This window comes from Myotis nattereri (genome assembly GCF_964212035.1).
Source record: "Myotis nattereri genome assembly, chromosome: 4".
In the NCBI taxonomy this organism is placed as follows: domain Eukaryota; kingdom Metazoa; phylum Chordata; class Mammalia; order Chiroptera; family Vespertilionidae; genus Myotis; species Myotis nattereri.
In genome coordinates, this window is record NC_138079.1 from 48,110,755 (window position 1) to 48,129,567 (window position 18,813).

Below are 18,813 nucleotides of genomic sequence, written 5' to 3' on the forward strand. Positions count from 1 at the left end.
TTTTTTTCTTAAAGATGGCTTTACTTGGGGATTAAAACCTCATATTGCACCAGGAATTCATGAAAGTACTTTATTATTTCTCCTACTATACTGATAAATATATGCTACTTTCAGAAGTTGGGAGTAACAGAATCTTAAGTTTCTGTTGTATAACCTAGTTAAATTCTATGTAGCTCATCACAACATTTAGATTTGTCCTTAAGGCATTTTGGGGGTGTGTGGGATAATATGATATAATCTTCACAAAAGAAAAAAAAAGGCTGCAGTGTAAATTCCTAGTAAATCATTGAAGAGAAAGAGTGGTATCTCACTTATGGCTATTCTCTCATTTTATTCTGAAGGTAGAGCAACTACAGAAGATACTAAATATATTTTTAACTCTAATAAAATAAATTGCTTTTGACAGTGTACACTGAGAACATGTTAATTCTGCATTAAGTTGTCAGTTTTTACTAATTAGAGAATTAGTGTTGAAAACTTGAGGTAACACCACAGATGGTCTAACTAGTAAGGATATAGGAATTCAGCAAGTCTGCAGAGTGTCCGGTTGCTGGATCCAGGCTGGGGAATTTAGACATCTCTAGAGAAATGTACTCCAGTCTAGATCAGGACACTTACATTTCAGGGAAAAGTTTTGAGAAGGGTTCATGATTCTGCCCCAGGCATTTGGTATTTTCTAGTGATAAATAAGTCTTATCCCATTCAGAAAAGCCATTTTTTCCCTCAAATAAATAGAATTAAGACAGACATTACAATAACAGTATGGTGATCTTTCTTCCCATTTAAATACTACTAGTATATTTGTGACTATTTGGCCACTAAAACTGTGCTTTTTTTTGTTTTTTATTTTTTGTCTTTTATCTTAGAATACTGTATTTAAAATTAAGTCTAACCCAATTTTATGTGAATGTAAAGATCTATGGTAAAATCTGATAAAATGAACAGAAGAGAACTTTAATACTGGCATTGATTCCAAAGCAACTGAAAGTTGTTGAATAATCATAGCTTGCTCTTCAATTCAGTACAGTTGAACCTGGAACAATCTGGAGTGGGGAGGGTTAAGGGTGCTCTCCAACTCCCACTCCTGCATGGTCAAACCCACATAAAATTCATGACTCCCTCAAAACTTAGTTTTCCTTCTGTATTGCTGGGGGTTTGGTTCCAGGACCCCCATGTATATAAAAATCTGTGGATGTGCAAGTTTATTATATGAAAATCACAGATCAGTGCTACAGTTGGCCCTTTGCATTCATCCTCCCAACCACAGATAAAAAAGTAAAGGTATTTATTGAAAAAGTCCTCGTATAAATGGACCGGTACAGTTGAAAACGATGTTGTTCAAGGGTCAACTGTAATTGGAAATTAATGGTAACAAACCCAAGGAGCTTCATAGCATATACTACTTTAAAATTCCCACTTATATTCCCCCCCTCACCTGCCGAAAGTCTAATACAGATGGAAAAAATAGAGAACCTTGAAAAGAACTGTTTGATTACTTTGATTCATTTGTGTTTATCATTGCCAAGATGCATTTATATTGATTTATTCCTTCTCTTAGTTAAGTCCATCAAAATTAGAAAAAAATGAAGATGTGAACACTAATTTAGCACACCTATTGAACATACTTTCAGAGCTTGTGGAGAAAATATTCATGGCTTCAGAAATACTTCCACCGTAAGTGGTGAATTTTAATTTGACAAGAAATTGTGTCTGCATTTTGAAAAATTTGTATTTCTAAAATGTAAGCTTTTCCACTGTGCTGATGTTAGGATACTTTGAAAGAGGGGTTTTAATTTTTACAAAATGAATTGTGTTTAAGAAGACTGACTTGAAGAAGCGTGTGAAATATTTATGTTAAGTAAAACAAATCATGTTTTTATACAAACTCATGTCTGATTTATATAGTGACTTGGGGAATGAATAGAGGTATAGTCTTAGATTTGAGGAAATGATAAAAGACATATCTCTATCCAGTCTGCTTAATGGCTTCCAGTGTTAGTTAACTCAATCAGGTAGAAGTTGTTAAAGTCAACAACTCCCCAAAACCTGAACTCATTAGTTCCTCTGCATCCTTATCCCAATACTTTTTTCATAAATTATTATAATCTAAATATGGTAAGATTTCTTCCAAAGCAAATGTAAAAAAATTGGTTAAATGGTTAATGATGAAAACTTGATTCTCTCATTACTTTGGGAAAAGGTCAGTTGCATTAAAATGTTATGTATTTGGTAAATTAAACTTTGGGTATATTGAAATCAGTATTTTCACTTGCTTTCTGTATTGAGATGATTGTGTTATTTTGGCAGGACACTGAGATATATTTATGGGTGTTTACAGAAATCTGTTCAGCACAAGTGGCCTACAAATACCACCATGAGAACAAGAGTTGTTAGGTAAGGCTAAGCAGTTCATTTATTACATCACTGTATATGGTACACACTGAGAGTCCAGAGGATAATTGTGAAAATTTGAAGACTATTTGAAGACTCAGAGTACACAGTGTACAATTCAAAACCTTTTCTTTTTATTCTGAACCCTGTTGAGTATGTTCTGAGTTCAGATGGCTCCTAAACTAACTTTCAGTGTTGTTGGGGTGTTCTGGGGTTTTTTTGGAAGTTACTATGACTACCGAGATAACTTTTGCATTTTCTAAAAACCCAAACATTCATTTATAGTCAGTTAACTATTGGAGATTTTTATTTTATAGAATGAGGTTAAAAGTCAAATAATCAACAAAATCTGTAGTTAACTTTATAGTACTCTTTATACACACACACCCCCACATATACATACTTACCTATAGACAAAGGGAGGAAGAAAGGAAGGAAAGAAAAACAGAGATTAACTTGGTGCTAAGAAGAGCAATAATTGAGCCATTTTGATATTAATTGGTTTGTAACACAGTTTGTGACCGTGGGCTAATCGCCAATCAGAGCCTCTAGTTCTGAAGTTTTGTTGGTATACTCATTGTGCAGCAATTAGGAGAAACTGCAAAGTTAGTGGCTAAGACAGAACTAAAGACTAAACTTCTAAGACACAATCTAATATTGTATTTAAAAAATATATGTATTTTTTACTGATTTCAGAGAGGAAGGGAGGAGAGAGAGAGAGAAACATCAATGATGAAAGAGAGTAATTGACCGGCTACCTCCTGCATGCCTTTCTGGGGATTGAGCCCACAACCCAGGCATGTGCCCTGACCAGGAATGGAACTGTGAGACCTGATTCATAGGTTAATGCTCAATCACTTAGCCACACAGGCTGGGCCCCAATTTAATATTCTGAGTACTATTGCAGGCTTTTGTAAAGCACACCCCAATCCATTCAAACCAATTGGGAAATTAGTGATAAAGCATCAGAGAATATAGTAGTCTAATAATGATAGAATTTACTATTTAGAATATATTTTGCCAGTCATGTTCTGCCCCTTAAAAATATTACCCAACCACTAAAAAAAACCGTAACATACAATTAGTTTTGAAAGTGTGTGTTAATCTGGCCCCCAACCTAAATTTTTTAGAGGCTTCTAGTCTTTATAGGTAAAAATCTTAGAATCATATGACCAAAATATTTAAAAATTATAGGTTCTGTATTTCTTGGCTTTAGTAGTGATTGAGAATAAAAAAGAATCACAAGCGTATTCTGCACAATTATATGTGTGATGTAAATGAACACTTCTGTAAACTCTTAAGTTTCAAACAAGTGTATGTGTTAAGCAGGCACAGCAGGAAATTCTGCTGTGGACTGTTTGCTACTGCTGGGTATTTTAAGGGGCATTTATACCCAAGGTGATGATTTTTGCTCCTAATAAGCTTTTAAATGTATGTGTAGGTACTTAGTATCCCTCTTAAAACAGAAAGTAGATTTGCACATTGAAACTCTTTTATGCTTTGATGTTGCCTCTAACACTTAAGTATCAAAATATGTTCAGGTAGAATCTGTACAAGAGTCTTCATAAATACAAAATAAACCCAAATTTAAAGACTTAATCATTGTTAGCGTATATTCTAATTGCAACTGCATATTCACTTTCTAAGAGTCCAAAATTAATGAAGTGTCAGATTTTGGAAGGTAAATGCTGAGAATAGAGATGGTACTGATGATTTTAGCCTCTAAAAGGAATTTTATCAACTATCCTATATAATAAAAGGCTAATATGCAAATCAACCAGTGGAACAACCAGTTGCTATGACGCACACTGACCACCAGGGGGCAGACGCTCAATGTAGGAGCTGCCCCCTGGTGGTCAGTGTGCCCCCACAGGGGAAGCGCTTCTCAGCCAGAAGCTGGGCTCACAGCTGACAAGCACAGCGGTGGTGGCGGGAGCCTCTCCCGCTTCCCTGGCAGTCAGATATCCCCCGAGGGCTCCCAGACTGCGAGAGGGCACAGGCTGGGCTAAGGGACACACACACACACACCACCACCACCACCACCACCACCACCACCCCCTCCCCCAACCCAGGTGCACAAATTTTGTGCACCAGGCATCTAGTTTTGTTAATAATGCTTGTCTTTATAAGAGGCAAATAAGAGGTCAACTGTTAGTGTGTATTCCTCTTAAAAGGAAATTAGAGAAAAATTGTCTACATGAAAACATATACTCTATCAGTAACTGAAGGTGGCAGGTTAGGAAAAAGCTTAATAGCTTGCAGTCTTACATAATATATTGTTCTCTAAGAGAGTAAGATTAACAGGTAAAAATCATATATGACAATGTTGTTAAGCCATGTTCTTTAACATTACTTTTTGGTTTTTATTATTTTGTAATTTGAGAACATATTTAACTTGAGAAAGCTTATCTTTTTCTTTATGGCCATAAAAGCTTTTCAGCATCCTATTATATATTTTTTAATTTGTCAAGGAGTCACCTGTTCCCTAGTAAAATGGATTCTTATTTTCATATCACTTATCAACAGAATCAATAGAATGAACTTATGTCAGACTTTACTGGGTTGTTCTGTTTAAAATACAGAAAGAAAATTGAGATAATGTAAGTTTTAAGACCTTTCAGAACTATGTATCCATATAAAGGTTTATTTGTGCTCCTGTAATTTTTCCAGAAATTCTTAGTGTTTTTAAGGACACTGCTTTCTCAAATTAAATTTAAAATGTACTACTAGCTTGGAATAAATAAATAGTAGCCAAGATACTAAGTACTATAAATATTTAAATCTGCCCAACATAAACCTAAAATTCCAAAATTGGGAAAAGTGAGTATGTTTAAGGATATACATTTTTGTTTTTTTTAAATATACTTTATTGATTTTTTACAGAGAGGAAGGGAGAGGGATAGAGTTAGAAACATCGATGAGAGAGAAACATTGATCAGCTGCACACTCCCTGCTGAGGATGTGCCCGCCACCAGGGTACATGCCCCTGACCAGAATCGAACCTGGGATCCTTCAGTCCGCAGGCCGACGCTCTATCCACTGAGCCAAACCGGTTAGGGAAGGATATAGATGTTCTTAAAGTAAGACACTGTTAGCTATTTTCTTAAAGCTCTGTTTGTGGTTCCCTATATTAGTTCAAAGTTCATGGTTCTATGAGTATTAAAGATTTTTATTTTTTTAATGTAGTAGTTTTCTAAAAAAATAAAATTATTTCCTCCCATTCAGTGGTTTTGTTTTTCTTCGACTTATCTGTCCTGCCATCCTGAATCCACGGATGTTTAACATCATCTCAGGTAATCAATTTTTGATACATTTTTAAATTAAAAAATTAGAATAAAACTTCATTCTATTTAATGAGGTTACATGGTTTCTCTTTACCTTTTCTTGCCATTTTGCTTCTTTTACCCTTCTCATCTAATGAAGCCAGAGGTGGCATGATTAGATACATACTCCTTTTTTCCCCATTTCTACTTGTGTCTCAAACTCTTATTACAATGCCTTTTTCCTATCTGCATCTTGTCCTTTTCATGCTGGGGAGAAGAGCTTTCTGTGTGCTATATTTGCAGTAGTGCTCTGTGAATACTTAAAGTGGCTCTTTAGAGATTTTCCATTAGGAATTTCTTATCACCAGTTATATAATGTTTATCAGCCGTTTTTTAATTCCAATAAACCAGATACAATTTTGCTTATTACCTGTATGTCCACTATGTAATGACTTGCAGATGTTGTACGTGATATTTGTGACTCAATGTAATAATGAGCCATTATTAGAATAAGGAGTCTGAACCATTTTTATCTTAATGATTTAAAGCTAAGAGTTGTATTAAAAATATTTAGGATTATCTTAATTTTTACCTTTATAGCCACCCAATTTCTGTTATTGTCTTCTATCATTACTAAAATGGTTAAATCTATGGTCTATTAAAATTTAAGGGTTTAGAATTCTTTTGGAGAGATTTACTTATCTGAATGTTGGCCTCTGAACCACTAGGCAATACTATCTATAGTTTATAGCTTGAGATACAAAGAGTAAAATCTAGTAAAATCAGGCATTCATACTCCCTATAGGTTTTTACTATTAAATTTTAGTAATTATCTCGTTTCAGGGCTTGCGTTTAATAGGTACTTTTCATTTACATCCTACTATGTATATTCTATAAAGAATTGTTTCCTGACTAATCTTTAACATATTTTAACAGTTTATGAAATTGCATGTTTTTCTCTTAAAAATAGAGCAGGGGTTATCCCAGACTGAGCTTTACAGTGAATTATTTGGTCAGTTGGGGGTTGGAGCTGAGAATTGCTCAGAGTGCAAACTGCTAACCTGAGTGGGTTGAAATTAGCTTTGTGAATTGTCACGGAGATTGTATGGAGTGATAGGTTTTATGTTTAAGAAAATAAAGCTTTGAGGTATTCTGAAACATTCATTAGTTGGGAATTGCTGAGTTGCAAAACTAGAAGCATTGAGAAGTGCTTCAACATTTTCCCCTTTTACTCAAGTTTTTTTTGAATTGTAGAGGTCACATATTTTCAAAAAAAGTATGAGTTCTGAATGGGAGAACATTAGTATTTTAACAGGAAAGAAATATTAATGTCCTAAATTTATAATGGTCTTACCTGGAAGTACTTTTGGAGTTGGTCTCATTAGCTCTGCCTAATTCTCTTACAGATTCCCCATCTCCTATTGCTGCAAGAACACTGATATTAGTGGCTAAGTCTGTACAGAACTTAGCTAATCTTGTGGAATTTGGAGCCAAGGTAAAAACATTTTTTATTCTTTAAAATATTCATGAATGAAATTTGACATAAAATCATAAAATATAGCTTAAATGTACAATAATATGTACAATAATGGGTAGTTCATAGAGAATTTTTATTTTTGTTGATACGTTATTTTAAAAAATGTTTTGTTTAGATTTTACATTGTATATAATGGAATTTTTAAGACCACTATTCTAGCCATTATAGAAAACAATATCTTCAATTTTCAGTATAAAAAACTGTATCTTCAGTCAGTCAGCATATGTTAAATGCTTGCCAACCCATCTTTAAAAATTTATTTCACAATAAACATTCACTATAAATTTTAAAACTTGGATGAACTTTTAAAAAACGCATGTGAGATCCCATGACTGAAGGTTAATATTAATATCATGATAAGGATCATACTATATCACCTGATGTCGTCATAATGTAACAAACTTGCTGTACCTGGAAATATTTAACTTTTATAGTGCTTAATGATTATTTAGTATGCCACCATGTAGGTAGATGTTAAATAGTTCTCTAATAGCTATTTAGATGGCTTCCAATTTGGCACTATCATAAATATTGCTGTAACAAGTGTCTATGTCTTCCCTTCCAAACTCATCTAGTTATTATCTTAAACTAACTTTGGAATAAAATTATAAGACTTTTTGCTCCCCACAGCCTTGATGAAAAATAAGCATAATGATACTTTGGTGTTTCATTACTCATACAGAAATTGAATGATTTTTCATGTTTATTTCTTGGAATTAATGAGGTCTTTATCTCATCTCCTTATTGAACTTAAACTGATTTTAAAAGTGCTTGTGTTAATACTAACCTCCTATAATACAACATAGCATATAAGATTTTAGTATGAAGAGCAGTTTGTATGTCTGGCTTAGTTCTTGGATTTATCGAAGTCATACATATTTTCCTATTATAGTCCTTAGCACACTGTATTTTAATTCCCTACATTTTCGGCTAGATTCTACCCTCAGGGTTGAACCCATGTTTGTCTTGGTGCTTGACAAATAATATTTTCTTAGTAGTTATTTTTGAATGAATTACATATGAGCAGTTTGTATCTGCTAGGCTATGTGTTCTGATTTGTTCTCATTCCAGAATTTATTTTTTCATTTAAAAATTCCAGTTCACTAGTATAGCTGTTTGCTTATATCAGAATGAAAATATTGTCACTGTGAACATGTATTGCTACTGATACAGATACATAAGAATTCTTACTACATGTATGTTTTGTTATGTAGATCAGACAGTGTTTGTTTTTGATACATATAAAGTGAGCTTTTTGTTTATATTTTTAGGAACCCTATATGGAAGGTGTCAATCCTTTCATCAAAAGTAACAAACATCGTATGATCATGTTTTTGGATGAACTTGGGGTATGTATATAACTTTTTAAGTACTTTGAGACCTATAGTTAATAGAGCTGAGAGTAAACTCATTTTAGCAACAAACTTTTTTTTTAAAATATATTTTATTGATTTTTTTTACAGAGAGGAAGGGAAAGGGATAGAAAGCTAGAAACATCGACGAGAGAGAAACATCGACCAGCTGCCTCCTGTACACCCCCCACTGGGGATGTGCCCACAACCAAGGTACATGCCCTTGACTGGAATCGAACCTGGGACCCCCGAGTCTGCAGGCCGACGCTCTATCCACTGAGCCAAACCAGTCAGGGCAGCAACAAACTTTTAAAGAGATTTTCTATCCAGAACTAAAAAAACTGCATACTTTTGTTTACCTTCTTAAACAAAATATTTTGACTATAGTTTTAACCATTCTTAGACTAAATGATTTATACCAAGCATACATTATTGGAGCTTTTGGATTTGTGTCATTTTCTAGTTTTCCTTCATTATTCTATTAGCTGTTTTACCTTACTATTGTGACATTCTTTTGCTACTTTCAAGTAAATGGACTGGAGAATGAATATTCTTATGGCTTTCTAGGAATAACATACATGGATTTGGAGTTATACTTCATTCAGTTAGTACGACTACCTATACCTTAGTTGGGCCTTTATAAGTAAAATAGTGATTATGAAATTAAGAATGGGAGTTTTAAAGAAAATAATTTCTAAGACCGTGGATTTCTTATTCTTAGTACAATTTAATTAGTTATAAATTTTCAGATATTGATTCAATTTAAAATCAAATAAATGTATTTGCTATTCAGTTCATATATATAGAAACCAAAAAGGGAACATATATATGTGAATTTAGACATGGTATTAGGGAATACTCCAGTAGGAAAGTGAGATGCTCATGTTCTGCCTCAATGCATTCAAATTCAGTTAATAACAGAAAAACAACAACTATACCGCTATGCAGTCAAACCTATCAGGACTGCTTGTGGGCCCCTAGTTTGCAATTTTAGGTATAAAAAAAATACTGTAGAAATATGGATCTATGCTGTAAATAATTTCTTATGAAACAAAGTGGGGCAAATAATTGTGTTCATCATGTTTCCATATGTGACCTCCTGGGAAGTTTTGAAGATAGAAATACTTCTAGTTTCTAAGAAATCTAGTTGGTCAGTGGTTGAAAACTGTTTATCCAATATTTAAGGCTAGCTCATTTTATCTTAAGCCACATTTCTAGGTTTTCAGATTCATGGTTGGAACTCCATTTTCCATAATCATAATTATCTACAGTTCAGCTTTCTCTACCACTGCCACATGTGTAGTCTAGCCTATCAAATTTTCAAGACTCACCTGAAATCTCTCCTTCAGGAAGGCTTTGCTGAGCCCTAAAAAACTGAAATTTCTTTTGCTTCTTAAGTATATTCTGCATGTCTGTGATACAAAATTCTATATTGCTATGATCAGTTTTGTCATATCAACTAGACTGTAAGCTCTCTCAGGGCAAATACTAGTGTCTTTCATTACTGAGTCATTTAATAAATAAGAATGAATTATATTCTAATTATTTCTTTATACTAAACAGTGTTTTGCAGTATTTAGGAATTGTACAGCAAATATTGTCACCATTCTGGAGCCCATGTCATATTTTATTCTGAGGCTGAGGCTCAAAATATCAGTATTTAGTGTTAATAAAGTAGTACTATCAATGTCCTATAGTGACTGTTACTTTACGAACCTTATCTGAAGTAACATAATTAACACTGATCATATTCACACATTAGCAAGTGTTTTGGGAATAGGCTTGACACATTCTTCTCACATATGTTGATAAATTTAGACAAACTATGATATCTTAATAATGAGATTCAGTCTGAAAGGAATTTTAAGTTAGGTTGCATTTAATCCATATTAGCAACCAATACAGACAGTACTTACATTTTTTGGCATGTGTTCCACATTTAAAAACAAAACCAAACAAACGTCTATAAAGTTCATGAAACCCATTTATTTAGAATAGCAATAATAATGCACAGTGTTCAGCCATGCTGTGGAAGAAAATGGTTTTGATGTGAATACCAAGATCACAAAATCTGTTTAGCGGAATTAGCACTGAATATTTCATTCCAGTAAGTCCTTAGGATTTTAACAGAAATTTAAAAGGATATATTATGTGTTAATTCTATTATAACCAATTAGGATCTTTTCAGAAGAAATTTTAAGATTTATATTTCTAAATGCAGTTTTATGATTTCCTTAAAGAATGTACCTGAACTTCCGGACACTACAGAGCATTCTAGGACTGACCTCTCCCGTGATTTAGCAGCATTGCATGAGATTTGTGTGGCCCATTCAGATGAACTGAGAACGCTCAGTAATGAGCGTGGTGCACAGCAGGTAGGTTTTTACCAGTCTTCATCAACAATGTTTCATTAACAGTTCCATTCTCTGAGAGGTAATAAGTAGCTGAGTTATGGTCAACATTTTTATCAGTTATATTTACATTTTAAAGAATGAACCATAATCCCAGTAAGGCTCTCAGCAGACAGCAATAATAGGCTCAGAGTATGTATTTTTGATATTGCAAAATGTCAAATTTTGCTGTTTTATATAAATTGTTACCTCTGCAGAAAAAATGATACACTTCAGTGGCATGTGTGAAAATGGGAAATGAGCTAATAAGTCAGCAGTGATGTGGCTTTGTCTCTCACACACCGTACATGTGCAAGTGATTCACAAACAGAATTATTCAGAAAGTTTGATAAAAATATTTCAAGCTCCAGATCCAGAAATTCTAGATGTGACATTGGAAACTGCGATTACTAATAAGCTCTTCCAGATTAGGTCACTACATTGGCCAACCATTTGTCAGGGACCTTATAGGACAAAGGACTGAGTTTTCTTCAATCTGAGATTCTAAAATCAAAGTTTAAGATAATAATCTGGCTCATTAAGGTTCTGATCACTTTAGAAACTTGGGTAGAGTATGTACCATGGGCCTACTAATATGCCCATGGCATGCATAATTTTCTCCTTGCTATACTGGGGCTAGGTTTATTATTACTTAAATCTTTATTGGAGGATTTGGCCCAATTAAAACTTTGTAAGACAGGTAAAGGTGATATTTGTTTTAATTTTAAGCCAAATGTAATCATGATTCTTTAAAGTAATCACTATGCTACAAGCTCATTGCCCTTATGTGATCTTATTGGGCTTAAGATGTATCATTCATAAATCTGTGTTCTGGACTAAGATGTGAGAATGCCAAACACATGAATGAATTTATAGTCACTTTAGTGTACAAAAGTCTAACTTAAAAAATATTATGACTAAATCTACTCCAAAATTTTCACAAGTTTATGATTTTAATGGATTATGGCTTTTTTTCAAATTTAGGTTTCCATACCTGAAATTTCTGACCAAGCTTTCATTCATTTACTAATTATTTTCATACCATTTTTCTTTGTCTAGCATGTACTGAAAAAGCTTCTGGCTATAACAGAACTGCTTCAACAAAAACAAAACCAGTATACAAAAACCAATGATGTCAGGTAGCAGCCTTCACCCAAGTGTCTGCATGGATTCAGCATGCCAACATGGTAATTCACATCAGTATGTTTCCTTTGCTCTTGCCAAAAAATAGCACACCTTTCCACATTCCAGTGATGTGTGAGCTATGCAAACAAAACCCTAGATTCTGCTGGTGGATAATTGTACCAGCAGCTTTGTAAGCTATCTGTGCAGGATATTTGCACTTTTTCCACATATGGAATCAATCTTTACCAACCTCTGAGCCTTGGTGTACAGATCACCTTTCATACAACATATGACTGTACTTTGAGAATATATTTTCAATACATCCAATTGCCAAAGTTTTGCTCTCTCTTGGGAAAAGAACTATGAAATCAACTGACAAGAAAAAGCATTCTCTGTCAACAAGTGAGTACAACTGGATTGCATACTATTCTTACTGTAACTTCTTCCTGATTAGGAATATGACCGTTTGACTGTTATTTGTTACAGTTTCCAGAATTTGCCATTATAATAGGAACAACCTTTGCTGTATACTTTTTTTAAAATACTGTGCTACTTCTCTTGCTAGAACTGTTGAAAGAAAATATAGATGGAACTATTGCTCATCAGCTTTATTTTTTAAACATACCACTTATTTGTTCAAACTGTATTTAGATCTCATAATGCTTTTGTTAAATGTTTACAACAGTAAATAGTTTAAATTCAATAAATATTGGTCATTGTACTGATCGATGCATGTTACCCAAACATTTTAGACTACCAATTTCTTTTGTGTTAAAAAAACACCTAGAATGCTTTTTGTTGAAAGTATTCATTAATTTCCAAATTGATTATGCAAACAACCTCATGAGTCACTTAACAGCTATCCATCTTTGAACTTCTGACTACTTGTTGTATCTGCTGGGTATTTAGTTTGTATAGTTTTATTTGCTTCTGTATGTGTATCTTTGTGAAGTATTCACAAGGGTTAAGTTAAAATAAAACCAAGGGATATTAACTAATTGATTACTCTGTCTAAATACAGGTAAGCATTTAATTTAATTTTCTTCCTTGTTTAGAAACAGTTCAAATTTAGTATTAAAGCAAGGCCCAAAGAGAAGATAAACCTTCAGGTCATTTTTTTTTTTTTTTGCTAATGGTCTCTTTAGAAGGATCATATTAATTCATTCACTCCTATAACTGTATAGGGGATAGGTATTAAGCAGCATATCAAAAGTGGATGAGACAGGAACCAAAGGAGATTATTAGGAAAATCATTTCCCACACTAAAGAAATTTTCTAAAGGCCTATATTCCAAGAGCAACATTTTATTATATCCCCCTGATTAAAATGTAGGAAAAAACAAAGTGTTAAGTATGAGGGTTTAAAAGATTTCTGTGGAGGCAGCTAGCCCTGGTATAGCTATAATCACAGTTGAATAATGACAGAAAACTCAGCTTACCCTGTACTATACCTTTTATTAATGTCAATTCAGTTCTACTTTTTCTCTGTATCATATTCCTTTCCTTTCCCTCCCTCCTGCTTTTCAGCGGGATCACCACAGTAGTATCCAACTTGGTCTCCTTCCAAAAACCTAGTGCTAGGAGGTTGGTTCCCTCCCAGTCTCTTAAGCTACAATAGGAAACTTGTTATTTACCTTTGCAGGCCTTGCAGTAACTAGCTGGTCAATGATGAAATAAAACCTCTAAAACTGGGTAGGAAAATCTGAAATAAATGTGGCCCTTGCTTTGATGCCAGTTTAGTGACCTAAAAGAGAAACAAGGTATTGGTGAACAGCTTCCAATTCTGGCTAGAGCCTAGCAGCCCTGGTACTTAACCTGGCCTGCAGGACTGTCAATTTAGGCTCCTCCACTTTTGTAAGTCACACTTCATGAATTTTATTCCTCTCATTCTAAAAATAAACCAAAAAAGCTCATACCTAAAATGAAAGGAATTATTAAAGAGAATACATGTGCAGTAAATATTGTGTTCAAATACTAAGATGTAATTAAAATGGTACCTACACTCCTATAGAAAGCGCAGCCATGGATGCATTGACAATGAGGAAAGGTATGTATCCATAAAACAGATTCAGGGCAGTTGAGTTTCTCAGAATTCCTTCAACCCAGTTTTCCAGAAGAAATCTGGACAAATATACATAATTTGGTTCCAACTTAGAAACTGAATAGTAAGATTACAATTAATAATTAAACAAATGCTATTAATAGCCAACATTTATTGAACACTTAGTATACAGAGGCATTATTTTCCTTTGGGGAAAAAATAGGCACAGAACTTTAGTAATTTACCCAAAGTGGAGGTAGCCATGATTCACACCAAAGTAATCTGGTGCTACAGTCTGTGCATTTATATCTACTTCTTTCTATTTAAAATAAATTTCTAGAATAATATACTTAATCTGAAAATTTTCTACTAACTGTAACACATTTATATGGTAATCTAACAGGTTAATTATAAAAATGAACATATAATTTGCTGCTACCCAACCTTTAGGTTTTTAATCTAGACAACTACTAAAGACTGCTTGTTTGATTTCTTTTTAAGAAAACCATTTGGAGATGTTTTCAGTTAACTAATTGAGGAAAAAAAATACCTGGTTCACTAGCTTTCATACATTCTGTAGTTAAGTGGTAACATACAAATAGCTAAGTACATCAGATGGCATTTGAGAAACCACATATAATGGTGCCTTTTTTCACAAGGGATGTTTGCTTATTTGCCTATGTTGTTTTAAACAAAATACAATAAGTTACAGCTTTGGCTACTATAGGAAGACTAATTTGATTATTAGTCATGGGGGTGGGGGGTCAGATTATCCAAACCAGGTGCTATTCTGGGTCCTTTGAACATATCTTATTTTACATCAAGCTACCCTGAAAGGAAAAACTTTCAAATAAATAAAGTTTACTGTACTTTGATGCTTTCACATTATTTCATTTTTAAAGAAACTTAAATGCCAGATATGCTTCATCCTTCTGTTGATTTGTTAGCATTGACAAATCAATTTCAAATGGTTAGAGAGAATCTACCAGGTCATCATCAGTCCATTCTTCCTAAGAAGGAAAGAAGATGAAATAAGGATAACATTATATTGAAGTATAACCAATATTGTTTACCTCCTTGCCTCCCTTTATGAAAATGTTCTGGTCCCACAGACTACTCTGATTACAGGACAAAGGTTATAGTTATGACCTTCTGCCTCTGATTATTCATTTATATCTAACTTGCCAGGTTACAATTTCTTTTTAAGGACGAGAGAAGAATCCTTGGAGACTAAAAATGTATAGCATGTATGTCTATATCCCTTTAATGACCATAGGAAGGATTCTTCAGCAAGTAACTATTATACTGCTTCAGAACACACTAATAAGTGAGAAAAATCTCTAATAATGGACCATGTACATGGAGGAGGATGCAAAAAAGTATGAATGCTTTCAATATATTTTTTTTTTTCACACACACATACATATATAATGCTTGCACTCTGGAAGAATAAAATCTTAATAGTATGGTCATACCAGAATGCACAATAAGAATAATAGATACCTTTGGAGAACATACCTCCTCATGTTTGGATTTCTTTGAGACATAATCATCATCTTCATAGCCTTTCCTCTTCTTCCTGTAATTAGGCAACCATCAAGAAGCAATGTAATAAACGGCAACATAGTCTTAATTTATTTTATAGTTATATGAAACACATTTTTTGAAAACAAAGCCTGGATACATGGAAAGAGATGAAGAATTATAAAGACAATATCTTTCAAATTAATCCTTAAATTCAATGTAATTCTAATTAAAACCCTAATAAAATTTTTCATGGAACTCATCAAGTCTAAATCTGAAAAAGAAGTGTGGGGACTGTATCACAGTTCTCATCAAAACATCATACATAAAAGCTATGATAACTAAAAGTGTGGTATTAGCAAATACTAAAACAAATTAAAATGGTTAGATAGGTAAAACAACTATATATAGGAATTTATCTGTAATAATGCAAATTGTGAAATATTTAAAAATGGCTGTTACAACAGGTTATTTGAAAATATGAGATTTCTACCTCAGATCATTCACAATTTTAAACGTTTTTAACAGTTGAAAAGGCAAACTAGGTTAAGAAAAGGTATTTAGATATAAAAGCATAACGCAAATGATAAATTTCCTTACATGTCACAAAGTGAAAGAAACAACAGAAGAAAAATAGGTGTATAATAGATAAGTATATAAAATATAGATCTACAAATCAAGAAAGTAACACCAGAAAATTGAGCAAGGGTTTTAAATAAGCAATATAGAAGAAATACAAATGACTGTTAAACATACAAATGTTAATGCCTCAGAGTAATAGGGGAAATGCAAATTAAAATACTAATTTTTTTTTCATCCAGACAAGGAAGAGTTAAAGATACTATTAAATGTTGTATTATATGTGTGAAAACATCAATAAAAAGAGAAAAACTTTATTTTATACACTAATACAGGAGAAAAGGTGGCAAAGGTAAACACTGTAAGTTACCTCTGAGGACGAAACGGGGGTTTCGCTTTTGGTCAAAGAGAATTTTGGTTTACCTGTACTGACTGACTTTCATAATGATGATATAGCTATTACTTGTGTAATAAAAAAGATAAAAGAATTTTAAAGACGAAAACAAATATTTTATCCTAAAATAGTGCTTACCAGTGTGCAATAAATACAGAAACTGAGCATGTGTTTAGAAACTTTTATAGAAATTTGATAAATTATGACTATCGAATCTAATAAAATTTAAGCTTGTATTGTATGTTTTTTACTCATTTTTTAGTAATTTGTTATATTTTATAAACATATAGGTCTGTAATGAATTAAAAACAACAACAGCCCTTTAGTTTGAGAAGCACCCTTCAAGTCCACATAGAAATGTAGAATCTGCTTAGCACAATACAAAGTGGGTGGTAAATCTGAGTAAGATGTAAACTCTGGCAATTAGGAATTTTAGGTTATGGTCCGTTCAATTAACTAGCTAGAAGGGTAAGATTAATAAATTCTATTGTTTAATCCAGAGGTTGAAAAATTTTTTGTTGAAGGGACAGATAGTAGATATATTACGCCTTGTAGGCTATAACCATCAGTTTCTGCCTCAAATACCCAACTCTTCTTCTATAGTGTGAAAACAGCCATAGATAGTATGAAAACGAAGTGTGTAGTTACGTTCCAATAAAACTATTTCTAAAAACAGGTAGTGGGGCTGGATTTGGCCCATGGGCTATATAATATAGTTTGCCGAGCCATAGTTTAAGCCCATTTCAAATCTCTTATAAAAAGAAAATTACCAGTGCTGCAATTCAGTAATCCCCTCTATCTGTGGGGAGTGGGGGAAATTGTTCCAAGACCCCCCAGTGGATGCCTGAAATTGCAGACAGTACCAAACTATAGGTACTGTTTTTTCCTATAGATTCAAACCTATGATAAAGTTTAATTCTAAATTAGGCACAGTAAGAGATTAACAATCTATAATAATAAAAGCATAATATGCTAATTAGACCAGACAGCCAAACCTTCCAGACAAAGCCGGGGCTGCAAACCGCCGTGGCTGCGAGAGCTGAGCCCCTTGCATGAATTTTGTGCATCGGGCCTCTAGTAACTAATAAAATGTAATAACATACTGTAATAAGTTATACAGTCTCTCAAATTACCTTATTGTACTGTACATACAGTGTGGATATGCTGGACAAAAAGTTTCATGTCCCAGGTGGGACAGAGTGAGACATTGCATGATTTCATCATACTACTCAGAATTGTACACAATTTTAAAATTTATGAATTATTTCTAGAATTTTTCATTTAATATTTTTAGACCACAGTGGACTATTTTCACTCATTAAAGTCAACATTCTTTTCTTCTCTGTAATCATTCCTGTTAGTTACCAATGAAACCCAGGAGTGAAATCAACCAATTTTAAGTTCTATGCTAAGCCACAGTTTACAGTTTTTCTATTCCTGTAACCTGACCAGATTCTCAACTGTTTAAACTCCTAAAAGACTACATTTATGTAGATCCTTCAATTTGCAAAGCATGAAGATCCTGAATATGGTGATTTCCACATACAGCCTACAAGTCACTGAGAGACATTATGGGTATTCTTTATGGCTGCAAAAGAAGGTCTAACAGCACATTTTACTATCGGTTCCATCTTTAATATAGTTTACCTCTGAAAGAAAATATGCCATTTCCCTAGAGTAGTTAAAATAAGTTTGGAACAGTATACTTGGTCCTCAGACAAGATCTTAAACCTGCAAAAAATCCAAAAATTAAAAGGGCAAGGAGTTCAGGGAGTCCCATTATCTATTTTTGAATAACACTCTCCCAACTACTTACGTAATTACGTTAAGTGCAAGCTCAGCAGAATGACATCTCTCCAACTTCTGCTTCAGAATAGCAACTTCTTCAGGTCTCGGTGGTTCATATTTCTTTACCAAGTTTCTCATGCCTATGCGGAGAAAAAAATTAGCCTATATAATAAAAGCCTAATATGCAAATTGTTCAACTGGGAGTTCGACTGCTCGCTATGACGTGTGCTGACTACCAGGGGGCAGCACGGAACGTGGCGGGTGCCAGCAGCGGGCGGCAGTGAAGGTACTACTGGCTCTGGTGACAGCGGGACTGCGGCGGGATGGTGGAGTAGGTGAGCTGGTGGCGCTAAGCCAAGGTGGGTGGGAGCAGGGTCTCAATCGCCTCGCAGACAGGGACCGGCAGGGGGCCTAGCCCCAACTGATCGCC

At 33.8% G+C, this 18,813-nt stretch overlaps 2 protein-coding genes across 6 annotated transcripts in view; one reads left to right on the forward strand and one right to left on the reverse strand.

The window, feature by feature from the left end:
* RASA1 (RAS p21 protein activator 1) overlaps nucleotides 1–18,813 on the forward strand; it is a gene marked incomplete at its 5' end in the record, with an annotated part of 144,733 nt that overhangs the window by 107,283 nt on the left and 18,637 nt on the right. The window contains 8 exons of the mRNA XM_081089009.1: nucleotides 1,559–1,674; nucleotides 2,308–2,394; nucleotides 5,617–5,684; nucleotides 7,061–7,149; nucleotides 8,463–8,540; nucleotides 8,655–8,756; nucleotides 10,784–10,918; nucleotides 11,993–12,120. Coding sequence (XP_080945135.1) covers nucleotides 1,559–1,674; nucleotides 2,308–2,394; nucleotides 5,617–5,684; nucleotides 7,061–7,149; nucleotides 8,463–8,540; nucleotides 8,655–8,756; nucleotides 10,784–10,918; nucleotides 11,993–12,076 — 759 coding nt within the window. The 3' untranslated portion in view covers nucleotides 12,077–12,120. The remainder of the gene's footprint in view (nucleotides 1–1,558; nucleotides 1,675–2,307; nucleotides 2,395–5,616; nucleotides 5,685–7,060; nucleotides 7,150–8,462; nucleotides 8,541–8,654; nucleotides 8,757–10,783; nucleotides 10,919–11,992; nucleotides 12,121–18,813) is intronic.
* The window catches only part of CCNH (cyclin H), a 32,007-nt gene continuing 26,380 nt past the window's right edge, over nucleotides 13,187–18,813 (reverse strand). For 2 of the 5 annotated variants that reach the window (XM_081089012.1, XM_081089014.1), the window contains exons 7-9: nucleotides 18,412–18,523; nucleotides 15,617–15,677; nucleotides 13,187–15,108 (exon numbers count right to left, since the gene is read on the reverse strand). In XM_081089012.1, the coding sequence (XP_080945138.1) occupies nucleotides 15,070–15,108; nucleotides 15,617–15,677; nucleotides 18,412–18,523 (212 nt within the window). In that variant the 3' untranslated portion in view covers nucleotides 13,187–15,069. Of the gene's footprint in view, nucleotides 15,109–15,326; nucleotides 15,678–18,411; nucleotides 18,524–18,813 lie in introns of those variants that run through there. The other 3 variants (XM_081089013.1, XM_081089010.1, XM_081089011.1) reach the window with 2 other exon arrangements.